Here is a 21,983-nt window from a genome sequence, read left to right as displayed (position 1 = left end):
CGCAATACCGAAAAAAAAATCGCTGATCGCCGCCATTACTAGTAAAAAAAATATTAATAAAAATGCCATAAAAATACCCCCTATTTTGTAAACGCTATAACTTTTGCGCAAACCAATCAATAAACGCTTATTGCGATTTTTTTTTACGAAAAATATGTAGAAGAATACGTATCGGCCTAAACTGAGGAAAAAAAATGTTTTTTTATATATTTTTGGGGGATATTTATTACAGCAAAAAGTAAAAAATATTCATTTTTTTCAAAATTGTCGTTCTATTTTTGTTTATAGCGCAAAAAATAAAAACGCAGAGGTGATCAAATACCACCAAAAGAAAGCTCTATTTGTGGGAAAAAAAGGACGCCAATTTTGTTTGGGAGCCACGTCGCACGACCGCGCAATTGTCTGTTAAAGCGACGCAGTCCCGAATCGCAAAAAGTACTCTGGTCTTTGGGCAGCAATATGGTCCGGGGGGTAAGTGGTTAAAATGGCAAAATTCTCAGTTTAAATATTTTCTATTCTTAATACAATATGGTTTTGTGAGATTAGCAAATCAGTGCATTGTGTTTTGATGTAGATTTTACTCAGCGACCCAATTTTTTTTTAATTAAGAGCTATACAGTCTCACCTAGTTATTTTAGGGATTGTGTCGTGTCTTTGGGGATTTTAAATTGTACCTACCAGGAAAAAAGAACAAGGCTGCCATTTCAGGTCTTCTGCAGAGTTTGTTGCCTGGATGTGTCCAACTTCATCATATCTGGGCATTGCAGTGCTTTCTCTGTAAAACACATAATTACTGCAATGCAAAGGTCTTAATGCAGTGGTTCTCAACCTTCTAGTGCCGTGACCCATTGATAAAATTTCCCAAGTTGTGGGGACCCCTAACAGTAAAATTATTTTCATAGCGTGGGTTGTCAGCACCCAAGGCAAGAAAAGTAATTTGCGCCCCTAACCCACAGACATTTAGCGCTCCCTGAGTTCTTTTAATGGCAACTATAATCGCAGGTAGTGTCACTCACTGTGTCTCCAGCTTCACTGCGTTTCCGACTTTGTGGTATATCGTAGCAGTGACACCAATGCCGAAATCAGGAGATCGGGTCTCCTCCAGCCCCTCCCATTTCACATTCCTCACCAGTCAGCTGACCTCTAGTCTTTGCCCCCCAGCCATGTCGTGAACTGAATGAATGAGCACCTGCGAAAAGGCTGAGTGGGCAGCTGCGGGCTCCAGGGATAGCCCTGCTGGGGGGCTCCAAAAAGGCTGGGAGAGTGATGCGGGCTTCAGGAACAGCCCAGGATTTGGTGACCCCTGGCAAATCATCATTTGACGCCCAGGTTGAGAACCACTGTCTTAATGGGACCTAATCCACTTTCTAAATCTGTGCTGTATATAACATTTACTCTCCACTCTATACAGCAAAGTCAATGTTCTAAAGCAGGTCCGATTCCGACTGCTGGAGGAGAAAGCACGCTCTGTACGGATACTTTCATAGGTTAGGTCCATGAGGGATAACAAGTAGGCTACAGCGAGTGTGTTTTGGAATAGCGCCCCTGCTTTACATATAGGTAACAGAGTGACAGACTGGTGTACCAACGCTATACTTGGTTAAAAATACAAAAAATGTAAACACGTAACCAGCGTTCCCCGTTCGCATTTAAAAGGCATCATTTATAGTTTTGACTAGAGTACCGTTTGGAAAGGTCCTTCTAAGCCCAACTCTGACTCAACTTAATTGCAAAAGTGGCTACCACATACATAGTCAGGTTGAAAAATGACATAAGTCCATCTAGTTCAACCATGAATATAAAAAAAAAAAAAAAAAAAAAAAAATGGATCTCAAACAATCCCATATACCCAATTCTATACCCACAGTTGATCCAAAGGAAGGTGAAAAACCCCAGCAAAGCATGATCCAATTTGCTACAGCAGGGGGAAAAAAAAATATATAAAATCCTTCCTTGAGAGGCAATTGAATTTTTTCTGGATCAACTACCTATAAAAATGTCAGTACCCAGTTATATTGTGTGCACTTGGGAAATAATCCAGGCCTTTTTTAAAGCAATCTACTGAGCCGGCCAGAACTACCTCCGCATTGGAGTTTGTTCCACTTTTTTTCAGCTCTCACTGAAGAAACCCCTCTCTATTTGGAGATGAAATCTCTGTTCCTCTAGGCGTAGAGAGTGCCCCCTTGTCCTTTGTGTTGACCGTAAAGTGAATAACTCAACATCAAGTTCACTGTTCATCATATCCCCCCTTAATCTCTTCTCCAGAGAATAAATCCAGTTCCTCTAGTCTTTCCTCATAGCAGAGTTCCTCCATGACTTATCAGTTTGGTTGCCCTTCTCTGCACTCTCTCCAGTTACCCTATATCCTTTGAGAACTGGTGCCCAAAACTGAACTGCATATTTCAGATAAGGTCGTACTAGGGATTTATACAGGGGCAAAATAATATCTCTTTCTCTGGAGTCCATACCTCTCAATACAAGAAAGGACTTTGCTCTCTTTGGAAATCACAGCTTGGCATTGCATATTATTATTGAGATTATGATCTACCAAAACACCCAGATCTTTCACTACAGATTGCCCCAGTTGTACTCCTAGTATATATTCTTAGCTCCAAAGTGCATAACTTTAAATTTATCAACATTAAACCTCATCAGCCACATAGTCACCCAATTAAATAGTGCATGGAGGTCAGCTTGTAAGTTGGAGACATCCTTTAACCACTTACCCCCCGGAACATATTGCTGCCTAAAGACCAGAGTACTTTTTGCGATTCGGGACTGCGTCACTTTAACAGACAATTGCGCGGTCGTGCGACGTGGCTCCCAAACAAAATTGGCGTCCTTTTTTTCCCACAAATAGAGCTTTCTTTTGGTGGTATTTGATCACCTCTGCGTTTTTTATTTTTTGCGCTATAAACAAAAATAGAGCGACAATTTTGAAAAAAATGAATATTTTTTACTTTTTGCTGTAATAAATATCCCCCAAAAAAATATAAAAAAACATTTTTTTTCCTCAGTTTAGGCCGATACGTATTCTTCTACATATTTTTCGTAAAAAAAATCGCAATAAGCGTTTATTGATTGGTTTGCGCAAAAGTTATAGCGTTTACAAAATAGGGGGTATTTTTATGGCATTTTTATTAATATTTTTTTTACTAGTAATGGCGGCGATCGGCGATTTTTTTTTCGGTATTGCGACATTATGGCGGACACTTCGGACATTTTTGACACATTTTTGGGACCATTGGCATTTTTATAGCGATCAGTGCTATAAAAATGCATTAGATTACTATAAAAATGCCACTGGCAGTGAAGGGGTTAACACTAGGGGGCGGGGGAAGGGGTTAAGTATGCCTGGGTGTGTTCTTACTGTGGGGGGGGGGGGGGGGGTGGCCTCACTAGGGGAAACACTGATCTTCTGTTCATACATTGTATGAACAGAAAATCAGCATTTCCCCTGCTGACAGGAACGAGAGCTGTGTGTTTACACACACAGCTCCCGTTCCCCGCTCTGTACCGAGCGATCGCGTGTGCCCGGCGGCGATCGCGCCCACCGGGCACACGCACGGGAGTCGGGGGCGAGCGGGGAGCGCGCGCGCGCCTCCGGCGGCGCGCACGCGCCCCCTAGTGGCGGCTATACGATAGGACGTATAGCTACGGGCTCTCGCCCAGGAGAGCCGACCTGCCGCCGTATAATGACGGTGCGCGGTCGGCTACTAGTTAAGGACGTCATTCCACTGCATAGTTTGCATCATCTGCAAAGACTGAAATACTTTTAATCCCAGATACAAAATTATAAAGATATTAAAAAGTAAGGGTACCAACACTGAACCTTGGGGTACACCACTGATAACCTTCGACCAGTCAGAGTAAGAATCATTAACCACAACTCTAAAATCTGTCTTTTAGCCATTTTTCTATCCATTTACAAACTGATATTTCCAAGCCTGTAGACTTACCTTATACATTAGCCGCGTGTGGGGAACGGTGTCAAGTGCTTTTGCAAAATCCAAGTATACCACGTCCACCCCTCTGTTTTACTTACCTCCTTATAAAAAGAAAAATCGGGTTTGTTTGACAAAGTCTGTCTTTCATGAATCCATGCCGTCTCTTGCTTAAAATATTTTTTTCCCAGCAAGAACTCATCTATGTCGTCTTTTATTAAACGTAATAGTATCTTCCCAACTAGAGAAGTTAAAAAATAACAGATCTATAGTTACTTGGCAAAGACGTTGTTCTCTTTTTAAATATAGGCACCACATTGGCCCTACGCCAATCCAGTGGTACCATTCCAGTCATTGAGTCCCTAAAAATTAGAAACAATGGCTTTGAAATGAGAGAGATCAAAAGCCATACGATACAGAATGTCATAAAATGTACGTACAATTTATTTTCTTAGTAAATAAACACAAACACCAAGGTGATTCAAGATTTTTTTTTTTTCCATCTCAAACAAGCCCTTATTTACACATCTGATATTTACACTTTCAAAAGTTCAGAGCACACAAATTTGATAAAAGGAAAAAAGAAAAAAAAAAGATTGTACAGCTATAAGCTACATATAAATTAAGGAAAAATACAATTTCATTTTTTAAAAGTTATAGAATACAAGTAAAACTGACAAATACATGGAGGAAAAAATGAAAAATAAAAATAAAAATCACCCACAATATTTGTGTGTGCTTCAAGAGCCACTGTAAGAAAAAAAAAATACATAGAAAAATTTGATTTCTTAACACACTATTTCCTGCCTGCAGGTGAACAGGATATGTATAAAAACACAAGACTTAAAATATACCTCTTTCAAGCTTGTTGAAGATTATGCTTCCGTGTCTACATCACAAAGATTATACTGAATGTAACCAAAAGAGAAATACTGTTTTTCCAAAATGACACAAGCCAAACTGGCCCACCTACAGATTCCAACAGTGGTTTGGTGCACTTTGAAGACCCCAGATCTTAACTGGGATTTTTTTAATTTGTATAATATATTAATAATTTTCTTTTATTTGGTTATATATCCCAAGTGGCATATATAACATTTTCATACATTTTGCCAATTAAACCTATATAAATCCAAAAAGTTTCTTCATGCAACACTGCTTTTACATTAGTGCTCGAAAATGTTAGTTTTATTTTAATGAAAAAACAAAACACTGAAGATATTGTGAGCGAAATTATTCAAGAGAAAAGAGTGTTTAAAAAAATCTAAATTATATATATATATATATATATATATATATAAATAAATAAATAAATAAAAGGTTGGCAAAGTTTAATGTGTATCCTGTTCACCTACAACTCACAAGCTTTACTAGAACAGTCATTTGGTCATGATACACCAATTAAAGTGTGACAATTGTGTTAAAGTGAGATATAAATCCAGTGATATTTTCTTACACAGTAATAAAAACATTCCAGTCTGTAGTTTTTACTATGAAGATTTTGTGGGTTCTATTTTTACTTTCACAATAAAAAGAAAAAAAAAAAAAAAAAAACACACCTCCCCCTCTGTACAATTACACAGACATGTAACAAGGTTATTTTATTTTGTGGCTCATATATAGCGATGTATATGTAGGCATTTGTAGTCTAGTTTAGGCTGCATAGGTAAGTAACTGAGGTGCTCTGTGGTAGCTTTGAAGCTCAATACAAAGTCATATGAAGGGCAGAGACTGAAAAAAGAAATTCTACAATAAAAAAATTCCTGTGGTTGGATAAAAATGTTCATTTCCGTTACTACTATAAACGTTTGTAGGCAGAATGACATTTGGTATTTTCTTTTATAAAATCCAGTATGCCAAGGTCATAAAAACAAGTTCAATAATGTCCTCCAAAACCAATCTAGCATACGGTCAACTGTGTCCAGTGCAAATGACATTCCTGAACACAACAAAAAATGTTTTAATAAAGTGGCCAACACCACCCCCCCCCCCCCCCCCCCCCCCCCCCGCACACTACTATAAAAAGGTGGAAGTCTGATAACGAGGAAAATGGCATACAAAAGAACAGTGAATCTCAAGTCAAATACAAGTACACAACTTCATAAAACATTGTCCCATTTGGGCCTGGTATTTCTACAATTTAGTGGTTTGAGTAAACACAGCAAAAAAAAAAAAAGAAAAAAAAGAAAAAAGAAAAAAGGACTTGTCTATGCCAAAGCAGCAAGTTAATGTCCGGATGAATATGTTGAAGCCACTTGCCATCCTAGCAAATGGACTTTTAACACTCTGAGCAGTTTTCGCTGAGAATGTGTTTCTTTGGTTAATTTGTAAATCCAAGAAATTAAATATCCTCTTTCCTTATACAGAAAGAGTGGCATTGGGAAAGTAAAGATGAATGTTACACATTACAGAAAGCCCAGAATACAAACAGGATATTATAAACAGAATTGGCATCAGAGAAAAATGATCCTATGAACAATTAAATAACCTTAAACAAACTTAAAATAATGAAAAAATTAAAATAAAATAAAAAATGAACAAACTTATGAATTGAAACAAAATACAAACTATACGCTGGGGGGTGCAATTGAGAATTTGAATATCTAATCTTCTTATATGGCAGAGACCCTTAAAATGTAATTCCAAGAGCTCAATTAAAAAAAAATTAAATAAAATAACCAACATGTCATACGCGCTGCTCTGTGCAGTGATTTTGCACAGAGCAGCCCTTACTAATCCTCCACTTCTTGGGTCCCTGTCAGGGCTAGTTTCTCATACCTTTGAGCAAGGCCCTCCCCCCAACAAGCGGCTTGCTAGTGGGGGTACTCATGCAGGCTCGCTCTTTAGCCCCGCTGGCTGCGTCCATAGACACAGACAAAGGAGCATAGAATGCAAGAAGGTAAAATTCGGCCTTTACAACCACTTTAAAGCTGAACTTTGCCAAAATGTAGTTGATCCACTATTAAACTTTAAAAAATGGTGGCCTTACTGGTCAAAAATATTACATTATATTAAAAGTTACACCACTGGGCTGTCAAAATTCCAATTGTGGCCAGATGCCAGGAAGAGGAACGGCACGTCACGTTTGATGGGTTAAAGTGCTTGTTGGAAGCATTTGCATGGGTTGCTAATCAAAGATGGGGGCAATGTCATATGCTCTGTTGACTGGATGCTCTGAAGGCAGCACCGATGTGAACATCAGCCTTGCCTAATCATGACAACATGGGGGAGGCAACAAGGCCAATCACCTTGTTTAATGAGGAAAGAGCGACAGGTTGTTATGAAATATAGATAGCAATGACTTTCAGAGGAACGCGTTTAAGGCCATTACTTCTGAAAAAGCCACACTTTCCGAGACAGATGCATGTTTTAGAGCCAAAAGTGAATGCTTTTCCTTTAAATTTAATAATTTGAACCCCATTTGGTGTCCAGCTTTAAATTAATTAAATTTTTAAACAATATTGACTTAAGTTTACAGCTTTTTGAAGGTTTAATAAGATGCCAAAACACTGGATCAGGGTAGGAAATTTTAGGAGCAACGGGAATATTGAGATATACAGTATTTTAAATTTGTTTGTAGCAACAACTAAAAAAAATATAAATAAAAATAAAATTAAAATAAATGAAATTACTGTCAGAACCCAATTTACCCTAAACATAAAGGACTGTGATCATTGCCAAAAAACACACGAAATGGAAAAAATAAACCATATTACAAGCAGAAAATAAAGTCACATGAAGAGTTAAATATTTAATTTTATATTACATGAAATACAAAAATCTAGATTTCACTTTATATACAAGAGAATCAAAACTGGCGCTCACTTGCAATGCAAAAAACTGGCACAGAAATTGAATTAAGTGGATGCATACATATACAAAAACATAACAGTAAAAACAAAAACCTTTAAAAAATACAATACTTTAAAAACAATAAAAGGGAAAATGATTTACACAAGTAAAATCGGCTCAGAGTGTTGCAGTCCTTTTTTTCTGTGAGCCAATGCTGGAAAAATTTAATGCCAAGTATGGTTGAGAGAAAAAAAAAAAGAAAAAAAAAAAAAAAAAGAAGAAATAAAGGAAGGGGCATGAGGTTGACACAACCTGATTCATGAGGTACCTGGCACCTGTCTGCAAACTTCCGAATTCATTGCCCTGAGATTCATGTGGTTTTATTGAAAGGCTGCTTGTTTAAAAATGTCTATATCATTGAGTTAAAGCTTAAAAATAATAGATAAAAATAAAATAAAAAAAATGAATTCATGTCAGGGACAACAGCTAAAGATAAAAACCATCACTGGAATATTGAAGCCCGATGGTAACTAGCTAACTAGATATTCACTGCATGTTCGCGAGTCCGTCTTAAGGTTTTTAAAAATGAGTGGTCAACATAGGCCAAGTAGAAAGCAAAAATACTTGAATGTACTGACACTGCATTCCAAAACAGAAAACCAAGACCAGCGCACCTCCCTTTCTAGCACCAAGTATCTGCTCTATGAATGCTAGGGAGAAGCTAGAACACAATTGTATGCAGAGAACGATGATTTAAAAGCAATATATACATAGCAAAATTAGCTTAGCCCTTATATCTCCCAGGAAGAGCAAAGAAGGATCTTGACAAAAAAAAAGATCAGCTCCACACATAAATAGAATACAGTGTTAACTTTTGCTCGGCTGTGACACCTCCAATAGCTTACATTAAAAAAAAAAGAAAAGAAAAAAAAAATCTTTAAAAAAATTGTTAATGTCTTAATTTACACCAAAATAGAAGAAAAAAAAAAAGAAAAGAAAAAAAAATCAAATCCCTGTTTAAGACTACACCTGAATATCAAGTAAAAAGAAAAGCATTAAAATTGCCCTGTATTTATGGCCCTCGCTTTCATCACACACAAAAAAAAAAAAAAAAAAAAAGAAGTTCACATTGCTTATAACCTAAAAATTAATAAAAACCCTCAAAAAATTCTCTGAAATAAATTATTAAAAAATCCAAATGATTCTTAAAAAAGCGAAAAAACAAAAACAAAAAACATTTGGAACTCTGTCTGCAATAAATTATTAAAGAATGCCAAGCACCTTTGTGCCCCTTTTTAACCACTCTAACCCAAGCTGCGGAAAACAAAACGAATAACCTCAGATAACAATCGGAAAAGCAAATTGTTTTCCAATCTCAAAGGTAGGACTTCTACTGTCCCTACGCTTAAGAAATATGGTTCGATAATTATCCACTGGTTATTGCTGAGCGGGTGTGGCACAGTGAAAGCTTTGAGAAAAAAAAAATATATATAAAAAAAAAAAAAATAGGGAAAAAAATAATTTGTTCATCAGGCAGTGTTTGGTGTGGTACTTCCATGTCCACCCTTGGTAGAGGAAGAGCAAAAGGCTCCAGGCCTGGGCTCTATTCAATACTGTTATAGGATGTAGAATGGTCAAAAGCTAAAAAGGTGTCAAACAAAGAAGCGCGCATGACCGTGTCGATTGAGCTTCAAGATTTTTCCGAGCCGTTGCTTAGCAGTAGCCATGCCCTTCTTTGGCCGTTTACCTAAAAACAAAAGAAAACAAATTAATAGGAGTAATAATTCTAAATACAAAAACTATAACCTATGGCGGGGCTCAACAAGTCCCAAGTGCCAGGCCATCTTGGCGACTAGATATTGCATCCTGCCACCTGTGTTACGGTTAGTCCATTTACTGCTGGGGTTGCTGGCTGCAGGGCTCAGAGTGTCTCATGCAGCCCAGAACCTGTGCCGACACCCCCCCCCCCACCTGTAAAATCCATTACTTGGGAGTACTTCACTGGAAAAAGTGATCTAATCTCTGTATTGTGATCTATGGCTTACTACAAAACTGAAGCACTACCTACAGGGGGAGTTATGCCTAGGGGGACTTTCCTGTTTTTTTTTTGCCAGAGTTCGTTTACCTGTAGGTGGTACATAACCCGTTTGTAAGGATTACAAAAGCTGCTCAGTGTCCTGTGATGTTGTCAGGTCAAAGAAAGTACAACAGAAAAAATATAAACAATTAAGGAAATGCATGTATAGGACTTTGGTACCTTTAGTTGCCTGGTTGCTGATCGGGGGTGGGTTTGAGGCAGGTCTCTTGGTAGGGTGAAGGGGCACAGAGGGTGAGGTTTCTCCATATATCATGTCTGGACTCATGCTGCCATCACTGAGGCGAGAGTCTGCTGGGCTCAGGCTGCCCTCCTGGTCATATTTCTCTGGCTGGTAACTCAGGGAGTCCCAACTCTCGCTCACAGAGTAGCGTTTAATCTTGTGAGTGTTTCCACCAGTCTCTCCCGAGTGTTCCCGCCTGTGACTTTTTGAAGCTTTGCAAAAATCCTGTGATAAGACAGTGGATGAAATACTTTAAAGTGGATGTAAACAAACATTTTTTTTTGCTGTCACAATGTAGAGTAAACGATTTCCTATCTGCGCCCAGTCTTGCCACGAGTTAATCCAGCTCTGAGCAATCCTCTTCTTTTTTTCAGTGAGATAAAACGGACAAACAGGAGAAAACTTTTGTCCGTTCTTCCCCCTTGCTGTGAATGGCAGGTTATTTACATATCTCATGCACTAGCCCAGTGATGGAAAACCTTGGCACCCCAGATGTTTTGGAACTACATTTCCCATGATGCTCAACTACACTGCAGAATGCATGAGCATCATGGGAAATGTAGTTCAAAAAAATCTGGGGTGCCAAGGTTCGCCATCACTGCACTAGCTTGAGACAGGCATTTTTTTAATTCCCACCCCCAAGACATGGGTTAAAGTGCTAGTTTAAACTTTACAGAAAATCTATAAAAAGGTGACCCAACACCAGACCCCCTGCCGACCGCCCCTGGTCCCTGCTGTATAGTCCGGGAACTTTAAATCTCTGCCGCTTTTCTTTCCATCCAGCACTGCCAGTACAGCCCAGACAGATTCTAATTGGTCAGCAGTCACATGGATGACCTTTCTGAATCAGGATCTGTCTGGTCTATACTGGCAGTGCTGGACAGAGGAGAGAGAGAAAGCAGCAGGGATTTCAAATCGCCAGCCCTGTGGGGCAGTTTACAGTAGCCTTGACAGCTTAGGATTGTGAGAGGTAAGTACAGAGGGGACAGGGAGGGTGTCAGTGTTAGGTCACATTTACAAATTTCCTGTAATTAAAACTTTAATCCTGTCGCTGCCAGGTCTGTATGCCATACAGGCCAACAGGACTGCTTCCAGCTGATGGCAATCTGCTGATCAGAACAATTCACCCAAAATGTTACACCATGTCCCCCCCCGCCGGTATCACCTTCCCTGTGCCTGCAGCCTCTCCACCTACCGCAGCTGTTCTGTGCCTTTAACTCACTTTTGGCGCCTTTACCACCTGATTTAAACCCCCCCAGCACCAACCTCGCCGCCAACGAATCCCTCTCCCGCAACCCCGATCCCCCATAGCTGCCCTGCAGCTTCCCTCCTCTCACGCTAGCTTCAGGGGTTTTAAAAATAGCCATCGAGGTCTCCTCCCCTCGGCCATCTCCCCATTACCTTTCCGACTCCAACACCCCCCCACTACCACAAGGAAGGCACGCTCTTGCCCAACTTTCTGCCCGGGCCAACCCCAACAGGGTTGGTCTTAAAAAGAAAGAAGGAGACATTCCAGCTGTCTGCACGGAGATGATGCATAACACCACGGATCGGCATGAGCTGGCCGGGCGATGAGAGAGAGGTTCCTTACAGATCCAAATCACTCATGGGAGATCCTTTATTGGCATAATACTAGGATTTGGAATCATACTGAAGGTATACCAGATGAGGGGGGAGCCATCTTGGAGGTTGCCTGGGATAACTTATAAGCGTGTTTGACCCTCTGTAATATGGGAGTCAACACTATCTGCTAAACGGCTGTGAGTGGTGGTGTTAAAGGTGGCAGTCCCCAGTCTGGATATAGGTCTTCTGTCTAGCTACAATTTTGCCTTTAAACTGAACGTGGTTGTAAACTGTACAACCACTTTTATCTACAGGCAAGCCTATATTAAGGCTTACCTGTAGGTGCTGGAAAGATCTAAATCTCCATGGTTTAGGAGACATTTACAAATAAAAGCCGCGCACCAAGGTCTTCAGGGCATGCGCACTTCAGATCGCGTCGTTTCTAAAGGGGTCATGCCATGACTGGATGTCACGAGACTCCGGCTAGTCACAAACTTGAGTTCACGGCCCTGGAAGGAAGAGGGGTGAAGGATGGACGCTTCAAGATAGTGGGGACAGCAGTGATATCGCAGGCTTTGGTTTCAGGTAAGGGACACAATGGGCTACTATGAGATGCATAGTAGCCCATTATGCTTTACCTTTGCAGGGAAATGAAGAGAAAAGTAAAACCCATCAGAAGCACCGTTTTATTTCAACCTTCCCATATTATGGTTTATTGTTAATCCTTTTCAGTAATGGACTTGGTCAATATTGCAATTTAATTATAGAAGCGCTGCAGGAGGCACATTTAACCAAAGACACAATACAACTCTTGAATTATTTAAAATACCCTGTGCAATACCACTTCACGCATACGCAATACTCTAGGGGAGCAAGTATCCCGATCTCAAGAACTGCTCCATTTAAAAGACGTTCTCTGTCCGAATTGACTCAGGGCAGATTTTAACGCTTCAGGAAGTGAAGCGTTGCGGCTCCACTGCCTGATTCCCTACTGCGCTGCTGTGTTCTGGGAGCCGTGTGTTTCCCAGAAAACAACGGGGGATGGGAAGTGATGCACTACCCCCTCCCCACTGAAAGGTCCCAAATGTGACACCGGAGGGGGAGGGTTCCGATTAGCAGAAGTTCCACTTTAGGGTGGAGCTCCGCTTTAGACCACCTCTAGTATTGGATGGGATGCCTTAATGGTGTATAATAGAGGGTTATACATTCAAGAGATATCATATAATAAGACCACCAGTAGGCAGTGGGCACTAGATGCCACCATGTAAACAAGGCAGATCGCCGTTCTGTGACAAGTGAAGACAGGTCCTGTGTTTCTGCCAAGCAGGAACATGGATCTCCATTTCCCACAGTACAAGCACCCCCCACACAGTTACAAAGCACTCCCTAGGGACACATTTTACACTTTGATGGCCCGATAACCACTTCCCTGCTAGGGTCATTTGTACGGCGACAGTGCATTTATTTATTTTTTTAACACTGATCACTGTATTGGTGTCCATGGTCCCCAAAAAGTGTCAGTGTCCAATTAGTCCACCGCATTGTCACAGTCCCGCTATAAGTCGCTAATCGCCACGATTACTAGTAAAAATAAATAAAAATTCCATAAAAATATCCCATAGTTTGTAGAAGCTATAACTTTTGTGCAAACCAATCAATATACGCTTATTGGGATTTTTTTTTTTTTACCAAAAACATGTAGCAGAATACATATTGGCCTAAATAGATGAATACATTTGATTTTTTTAATTGAGTATGTTTTATAGCAAAAAGATCTTCAAAATTGTCAGCCTTTGTTTATAGCACAAACTTTGTGTCACGCCCCCTCACCCCTCCTAAAGATCCAATTGCTGTATTTAACCAAAAGTTTTAAGAGACGACCAAACAAAAGTGTGTGTGATATATATATATATATATATATATATATATATATATATATATATATATATATATATATATATATAAAAAAAAGCATAAAAATTATAAAGTACCACTTTGAAAGCACCCATTGTCTAATGCTCAACTTCCATAAGGGATGCTTCTCTCACCTGAGGATCTGACCCACATGAAAGGTCCATATTACTGCTCCACCCTGTAATGGAGTCATCGTCGCCACTGTAACCTGTAAAATAAAATAAAAAGTCACTAAGGGGAGATAGAAAGATAGACAGAGCATGGACGGTGTCAAGAAAGACTGCGCTACAGACAAAATATGGGAAACCAAGTCACGTTGTCCAGCTTTCTTTTTCTGCGCTCCACGTCCTACCATCGACTTTTTAGAAGGTTGGTGTCCCTCATTGTTTCTTACAACCTAACCTCTCAGCGTTGTCATGATCACTAAGGAATTTAATGCTCAACTCCAGCAACTAAACTAAATATATAGCTGGAATACATAAATAGGACATGCTTAACCTGCCTAGGATAGGTTTTTTTGTCTTGTCCGTTTCCTGGCATTTATACAGCTGTGTCAGCCAGCACATACCAACTTGTGATCTTACTTCATTTCTGTAGCTAAGCAATAAAGTCTGCTTAATGTCTTGGCCCCAGCCAGTGATTGGAAAGTGATAAAGTCTTCTCTTTCCGTTGGCATTTTTTGTGAACTGTAGCACGTCTGACATGCTATTAGTACTGCTCCTCATCCTCTCCCAGTCTGAGAGCTGCTGTAAAAGGAATAACATGACCCTCATAGTCTAATTTAGATAACTAGAGGGATAGTGGGGTCAATTTTTACTAAAATTGGTGCACTCTTGTACCGCTGTGCATGTTAGCCAATCAGCTTCTAACTTCAGCTTGTTCAATCAAGCTTTGGCAATAAAGCCTGAAAGCAGCTTGGTTTCTATGCACCAGATTTTGCACGCTCCAGTTTTAGTAAATAACTCCACAGTGTAGCTTAGTCCTCATTTCAGTGACCCACAGGATTGAATCAGAATTTTTCTTGGCTCGTTCATTAGTCATTTGAAAGCAAATTGGCTGTTATGGGTTATGTCATTTTTCACATTACCATTACACTGCCTTTTTGAATCAACAGATGTGTATCTAGACACCAAAAAGTAGGGATCAACCGATTATCGGTAAGGCCGATATCAGCATTTTCTGAAAATTTGGCATCAGTCGCAAACTAGACCGATATTACCAATATTGCTTCAAGGGGTTTTACCGGGGTGATGACTGCAGCTGCAGGCATCACCCCAGTACCGTTCTTTAGAGTGGATGGTCAGCTTTATTGTAAGAACATCCAATGCTGCTCAGAAGTCACTTGGCTGTTATTACAAACAGCAGGAGGGGACATCCCTCCCACCGCCTTCCACCGGGAGGGACGAGCAATCAGCCAGCTGACCGAAGACCCAAACAAAGCCGATGCTTTGTTCGGATCTTGGATCTAGTAACCCGGAAGCGATGTCATGACATCACTTCCCAGATTACTGGCATCTTAAAAGGCGCCAGTTTTAAAAAAATAGAAAGTATTCAAAAACGAAGATCTTGACGTTTTGAATACTTTCAAGTGCAGAAGAGGGGTTTGAGATCTTCTAGACCCCCGATCCCTCCATAAAGACTACCCATCATTGCCTATCACTGTCACAAGGGATGTTTACATTCCTTGTGACAGCAAGAATAGTGATAATTATTTTTTTTTTTAATTTACAGAATATCAGCAGACATTGGCCTTTGAAGTTGCCAAAATATCAGTATCGTATCGGCACCAAAAAAAAAAAAAAAGTAAAATGTCTACCAAAAAACTCCATATAAGAATCATTTTAAAGGGGCCTACACCAAGGACATGCATTGTAACAAGGCTGCTTAAAATGCCCCACATATAGGAATCCCTTTTATACCCTCAACACTGGTGGGGACAAACAGAACAGGCAGTGTGAACTGATCACTACAGGATTTGCAGGCACAGGTTCAGAGACCCAAATTACTTCTTTGGAGTAACTGCTGCGTCAAGCAGGGGCTATGTACCAAAGAAAAGCCTGCCTTTCTCAATACCTTAACCAAAAACTATCCAGTCTCTGGTCAAAAATTGACTAGCCCCCCCCCCCCCCCCCATTTCCCTAGGGGTACCACAGCAGTCACTTGGGCTGCCATTGCTTTAGTTATAACCTTGAATTCCAATATTTTACTCTCCAGAAGGAGCAGACTGCCCAAAGCTAGGTCAGATTTGGTGCCCAAGGACACAACCTTCTATTCAGTGACCAAACACATGCTCACCATTTTTCAGCAATTCTGGCTCTCGAGATTCCATCTTCTCCTGAGAGAACTTGATGTGCAGCTGAGGATATACACGCCCCATTTTGCAGCCTGTGCTCTTTGTCTCTGCAGGAGGCCGAGAAGGGTAGTGCAAAGATGCCATAGACAGCATGCCCTCGATCGCGTCTTCCTCAATGCTGGTCGAGCTGAGATATTCACTGCAACAGAACAACATGTTTACTAGAAGAAACTTACATCAGGAACAGAACAACGCAACAGGCATACTGTTTCGATGATCAAGTGAAACACTTAATTTAAACCTATGGACATGTCAATCTACAGTCTCCCCCTTACTGCATCTCGGTCATGTCTTTATCCTAAATTAGAGCTACACAATTAATCGTTAAATCGTGATCTCGATTCAACCCCCTCGCGATCTTAGTCCTGCATTTCCACAATTCATGTAAAAAGTGCAGAGCAGTTCTCTGCTCACAGCGGTCAAAAAAAAAAAAAAAAAAAAAAAAGCTGGGAATGAACTGCAAATGTGGTCAGTTAACCACTTAAAATCAGTGGTCATCAACCCTGTCCTCAGGGCCCACCAACAGGCCAGGTTTGCAAAATAACTGATCACAGGCAATATTTGCTGCTCAGTGATTGCAGTATTCTAGTTGGCATCTCCCCAAGGTAATACTTCAAATCTGGCCTGTTAGTGGACCCTGAGGACAGGGTTGATGACCACGAACTTAAAAGACTAAACCTTTTGACACTTGTTGCTTACAAGTTAAAATCAGTAATTTTTGCTAGAATTATACATTAGAATTATACATTTTAGTAGAGACCCTAGAGAATAAAAAGGCAGTCGTTGCAATGTTTTATGTCACAATGTATTTGCACAGTGTTTTTTTAAACACAATATTTTTGTAAAAAAAAAAAATACACTTCAATTAAAGAAACTAAAAAACAGTAAAGTTATCCCAATTTTTTTTGTATAATGTGAAAGATGTTGCATCGAGAATCGTGATCTTTATTCTAAGCAAAAAAAATGATAATGCTCATTTTAACTGGAATCGTGCAGCTCTAACCTAAATCTGTCCTCCCAACACAAATGAAAAATGGTGTTGCCCTTTCCCTTTAAATATTGCATTAAGTAAAAATGATAATCATACGACTTTATAAAAAACAGAAAAAAAATGCATCTCCGACACAAAAAAAAAAAATGTATAGTGCAGCAAAAATGGTCAGTGAAAAATGTAGAAACCTAGGAAAAAAAAAAAAAACAGTAGTCCATCGAGTCTGCCCATTTATTTTGTGTTATTAAATGCAAAGTCCTGTGTCACACAAACTCCATGTAGTTTGTGTGATAATATCTGACCACTCAGTGCTCCTTCACCACTGTACATGCCAACTGCTTACCAGATTTAGATTAGAAAAGTTATTTCAATGAGACCATGTAAGATTTTACATTTTTTTAAAGATGCACAATGTGATCTGCGTAAAGCAGTATTAAACCCAAGTGCATACATTATATGCCAGCTTACCAATTTTTAGATGTGAGAAATGCATTTGTATTCCTATTAGGCCCTCTTTGCTTTATGTTAACCTGGTGATCTGACCAGTAAATCTGTTTTTCAAGAGTATAAGCTCACCTGCAGATTTAGCCGTTAAAGGGGTTGAGACAAATCATTTGCAACTGACAGGGGTGATTACAACGATCAGCTTTCATTTCTGTAAAACCTTTATTCCAAAAAGGAACGAATTTGTTGGCGCAACTGCTTTAAAAAAAGTATGAGCTGGAGTTTAGCTTAAATTGGTTAGCTGCGAGTAGTACAGCCAACGCTCCCCTCCGCCTATTTCTCCTTTATCAAGGTGTGGACACCAATACAGGAGGAAGTGTTACTGGCTAGATCCCCAGGTGACGGAGGAAAAAATAAAAAAATACAAATGCAGCCTCCACATCTAGTGATTGGTAAGCTACAGAGCAGTAAACTGCCTGCAATGTCACATCGGCTCATTGAGATCACACCGAGGGTAGCCCTGCAGGTTCCCATCGGGCTGTAGATCAAGGAGGCAGGATTAGGGTATTTATGTTTACCCAGCTTGTCTGTCACTAGTTATTACCCTTCAAAACTGCTGCCTATGTTGGGAGGAGGGACACACACACACACACCTTTTCTGTGACGTTTCACTAGCTGACCAGTAGAATCCATTGTTGCAGGCCGTTTCCTCTTTGACACTTGCTGTGTGTTCCTCCGGCTGCTCGTCACCTGAGCTGTCTGAATCCTCTGAGTGACTTCTCTGCTGAAACCAAAAAAACAGACTGTGATAAACACTCCGATGTAATATACACATAATTGCTGCAGGTTAGGATCATTGTCTTGAGATATATTGATGTTGTCCCTAAAGTTAATGGGTTGAAAAAAAAAATGGGTAAGGGGTTGAGCGACTGAAAAGCCAAATTGTAATGCCTAGACTACATGGTCAGAGCAGCTCAAAAACTGCAGCTCTTGTGGGATGTCTGCAGTGGTCAGGACTGACCAAAAATGGTCCAAGTAAGGCAAACAGGGTCATGGGTGGCGAAGGCTCACTCATGTACATGGGGAGTGAAGGCTGGCCGGTGTAGTCTGATCCAATAGAAGAGCTACTATAGTTGAAACCACTAAAAAAGTTAATGCTGGTTCCGGTAGAAAGGAGTCCGAACACACAGAGCACAGCAGTTTGTTGTAAATGCGGCTGCAAAGCCACAGACCGGTCCAGATGCCTATGCTGACCCGTGCCCACAGCCATAGACAATGGTCACGTGAGCTTCAGAACGGGACAATGGAGCAATGAAAGAAGGTGGTCTGAACTAATGAATTCAAGAATGGTTTGAGGAACATGAGTTCAAGGTGTTGACTTGGCCTCACAATTTGTACAACACTTGCCCTTTCCAAGATGAAAGGACCACTGTATCTAAATTGCATAAAACAGAATACATAAAATGCTGTTGGTACAGCAAGCAGATACTTTGACAATCAATGTCCTGCTAAACAATGTCCTGTTAATTTCTTAAAGTGGTTGTAAGGGCACATTTAAAAAAAACAAAAAAAAAAACCTTGTGCGCGCAGAAGCCCCCCTCCCTAATTCTTACCTGAGCCCCCTCTCGATCCAGTGATGTCCATGAGAGCCTTGCCTCTCCAGGGACTCAAACTCCTGATTGGCTCACTGGCTGAAGCCAATCAGGAGATGGGGTGTGGAGGCCTAGCTGCAGCTGTGTGTGTGAATGGATACAGAGCGACAGGTCAGGAGCATGCCTGCCTGGGTGACCCCAGAGCAATCCGTTTACTGTGGGGGCACCCAGGAGGGAGGAGCCAGAAGTGCCAGCGTGGACCTGAGATGAGGACCTGGGCTGCTCTGTGCAAAACCACTTTTTAAACAAGGCTTTAACAATTTAAAGCATTTGTTATCCCAACACTTCATATTCCTTATATGTACCTGGTGTACCATGTACTTGTATGAGAAAACATCCTGTTCTTTTTGTATTGCTTCCTTTATGTGAAATCCCTGGTGTTCCTGCCAGTCCCCCTGCTTTCCTATTAAAAACTGAATACACTAAGCAGGAAAGCACACAGTAGTCAGTTGTCTAGCTAGCCAAAGCACAGCCATTCACTGGGAAGACCAGTGGGCTACTGCCGCTCTCTCCTCTACTGAGCTAAAGAGAAGTTCTTTTTAGATCAAAGAAGAACTTCTGTCTGTAAATGAGGTCAGTTTAACCACTTAAAGACCTCTGTCAAAACTTGTTGCTTACAAGTTAAAATCAAAATTTAGCACCCCCAACCCTAGAGAATAAAATGGCGGACGTTGCAATATTTTATGTCACACTGTATTTGTACAGTGGTCTTTCAAACAACTTTTTGGGGAAAAAATACACTTTAATAAATTAAATAGTAAAGTTGGCACAATGTTTTTGTATAATGTGAAAGAGGTTACACTAAGAATCGTGATCTTTATTCTAAGCAAAAAATAAATAAAAAATTGCGATTCTCATTTTACCCAGAATCGTGCAACTTTACCTCACACTGACATCAATGCAGTGCTATTCCTCCCCCTAATACCAAAGATGCATCGCTTACTTCCGCTGATGCCAGGATGATTTCTACTCCCACAGTCCGGCCCCCCAAAAGTGTGAAGGAGAGTAAACTGGCCCTTTGTTTACCACGTTTGGAGACCCTTGCCGTAGTTGTGCAAAATATCCACTAGGTGGCAGACAAACTTCAGCAAAAGCTCCACGTGGATTTTAAACATTCCCACAAGACCTAGGAACATTTCTGGTAACACCATTAACATGGGACAGAAGCATGCAGAGGAAACTGAGATCATGAAATCTAATGACCTTTAATTATTAACAGAAAGGATTTCAGTATTGATTAGCTAGGACCCTTCCCCACCCCAGGAGGCAGATTAAAAGCATTTCCACTAAACACGCCACTTTCTACAGGCTTCCAGGATTGACCCTTTAAAAACAACATGAGCAGTTAGACATCTGTGCACAAATCTTAAAAAGGATGATAGAGAACCACAAGTTCTATCATGGTGCATCATACTACCTACTTTACCGTCAATTTAAGATGGGTTAACCCTAACATTATTATCTCACGTATTGGTAAATAAGGGTTTTCCAGAAGCATATTCTACAACAATATGCCGATTGCAGGAAAGTGACAGGTAGACCACATCCCTTCCATGCCAAATCTAACAGCAACAATCCCCTATATTTTCCTCCTGCAGCAGCTGAAAGCCAGCTTCCACTCCTCTCCCTCCCACCAGAATTCAGCTGCCGCAGGAAAAAGTGGTTACCCCCATTCAGCTGCCGCAGGAAAAAGTGGTTACCCCCATTCAGCTGCCGCAGGAGTAATATACCGACCTCTTACGACTTAAAATTAGTGATTGGTCACGTGTTCATTCATAACGGAAGCATAGTAAACAGTCTACAATGCTTCAATTTGTGAATGAATAGGAAGACTTTAGAGCTCTTCCTGTTCATTAATTCTCAGAGTTGGCTTGGATACAATCAACTGCGACATCTAATGCAAGACAATGCAACCGAGGATGAAGCAGCAGTTTTTAAAAATCAATATAGAATCAAAACAAATTTTAGTCACTTGAATGTACACAGTTCAGGCTTGGCGCACTGCCATGGAACTGCGAACAAGCCGTTAATTTCGCTAATAAGACAAAGGTGAAACCAATATGAGATAGTTCAAGCTGGGATTTGTCATAATTGTGATGATTATGGCTTACAGCTCATGAAAACCCCAAATCCACAATCTCAGAAAATTCGAATATTGTGAAAAGGTGCAATATTCTAGGCTCAAAATGTCCCACTCTAATCAGCTAATTAAGCCATAACACCTGCAAAAGGGTTCCAGAGCCTGTAAATGGTCTTTAAGTCTGGTTCAGTAGGAATCACAATCATAAGAAAGACTGCTGACCTGACAGTTGTGCAGAAAACCATCATTGACACCCTCTATGAGGAGGAAAAGCCTCAAAAAGGTAATTGCAAAAGAAGTTGGATGTTCCCAAAGTTTTATATCAAAGCACATTAATAGAAAGTTATGTAGAAGGGAAAATTGTGAAAGAAAAAAGGTGCACAAGCAGCAGGGATGACCGCAGCCTGGAGAGGATTGTCAGGAAAAGGCCATTGAAAAGTGTTGAACTTCCACAAGGAGTGGACTGAGGCTGGAGTCAGGGCATCAAGAGCCACCACACACAGACAGATCCTGGACATGGGCTTCAAATGTCGTATTCCTCTTGTCAAGTCACTCCAGAACAACAAACGACAGAAGCGTCTTACCTGGGCTAAAGAAAAACAGACCTGGTCTGTTGCTCGGTGGTCCAAAGTCCTCTTTTCTGATGAGAGCAAATTTTGCAACCAATTTGGAAACCAAGGAGCCCGAGTATGGAGGAAGGATGGAGACACACACTGCCAAAAGCACCAAAACCTGGTTCAATGACCGTGGGATTACTGTGCTTGATTGGCCAGTCAATTCGCCCGACCTGAATCCTATAGAGAATCTATGGGACATTGCCAAAAGAAAGATGAGACATGAGACCGAACAATACAGAAGAGCTGAAGGCCGCTATTGAAGGATCCTGGTCTTCCATAACACCTCAGCAGTGCCACAGGCTGATAACTTCCATG

General features: G+C 40.5%; 1 protein-coding gene across 2 annotated transcripts in view; it reads right to left on the bottom strand.

Annotated features, from left to right (window-relative positions):
• Positions 1-8,899: 8,899 nt before the first annotated feature.
• The window catches only part of KDM7A (lysine demethylase 7A), a 121,445-nt gene continuing 108,361 nt past the window's right edge, over positions 8,900-21,983 (bottom strand). Inside the window, exons 16-20 of one of the 2 annotated variants that reach the window (XM_040345744.1) lie at positions 17,973-18,103; positions 15,827-16,023; positions 13,666-13,739; positions 9,994-10,279; positions 8,900-9,483 (exon numbers count right to left, since the gene is read on the bottom strand). In XM_040345744.1, the coding sequence (XP_040201678.1) occupies positions 9,389-9,483; positions 9,994-10,279; positions 13,666-13,739; positions 15,827-16,023; positions 17,973-18,103 (783 nt within the window). In that variant the 3' untranslated portion in view covers positions 8,900-9,388. The remainder of the gene's footprint in view (positions 9,484-9,993; positions 10,280-13,665; positions 13,740-15,826; positions 16,024-17,972; positions 18,104-21,983) is intronic. The other variant, XM_040345745.1, reaches the window with a different exon arrangement.

Source organism: Rana temporaria, chromosome 3, assembly GCF_905171775.1.
Source record: "Rana temporaria chromosome 3, aRanTem1.1, whole genome shotgun sequence".
NCBI lineage: Eukaryota > Metazoa > Chordata > Amphibia > Anura > Ranidae > Rana > Rana temporaria.
Note: the sequence above shows the minus strand (reverse complement) of the source record. Positions and strands in the feature narration are given on the sequence as shown.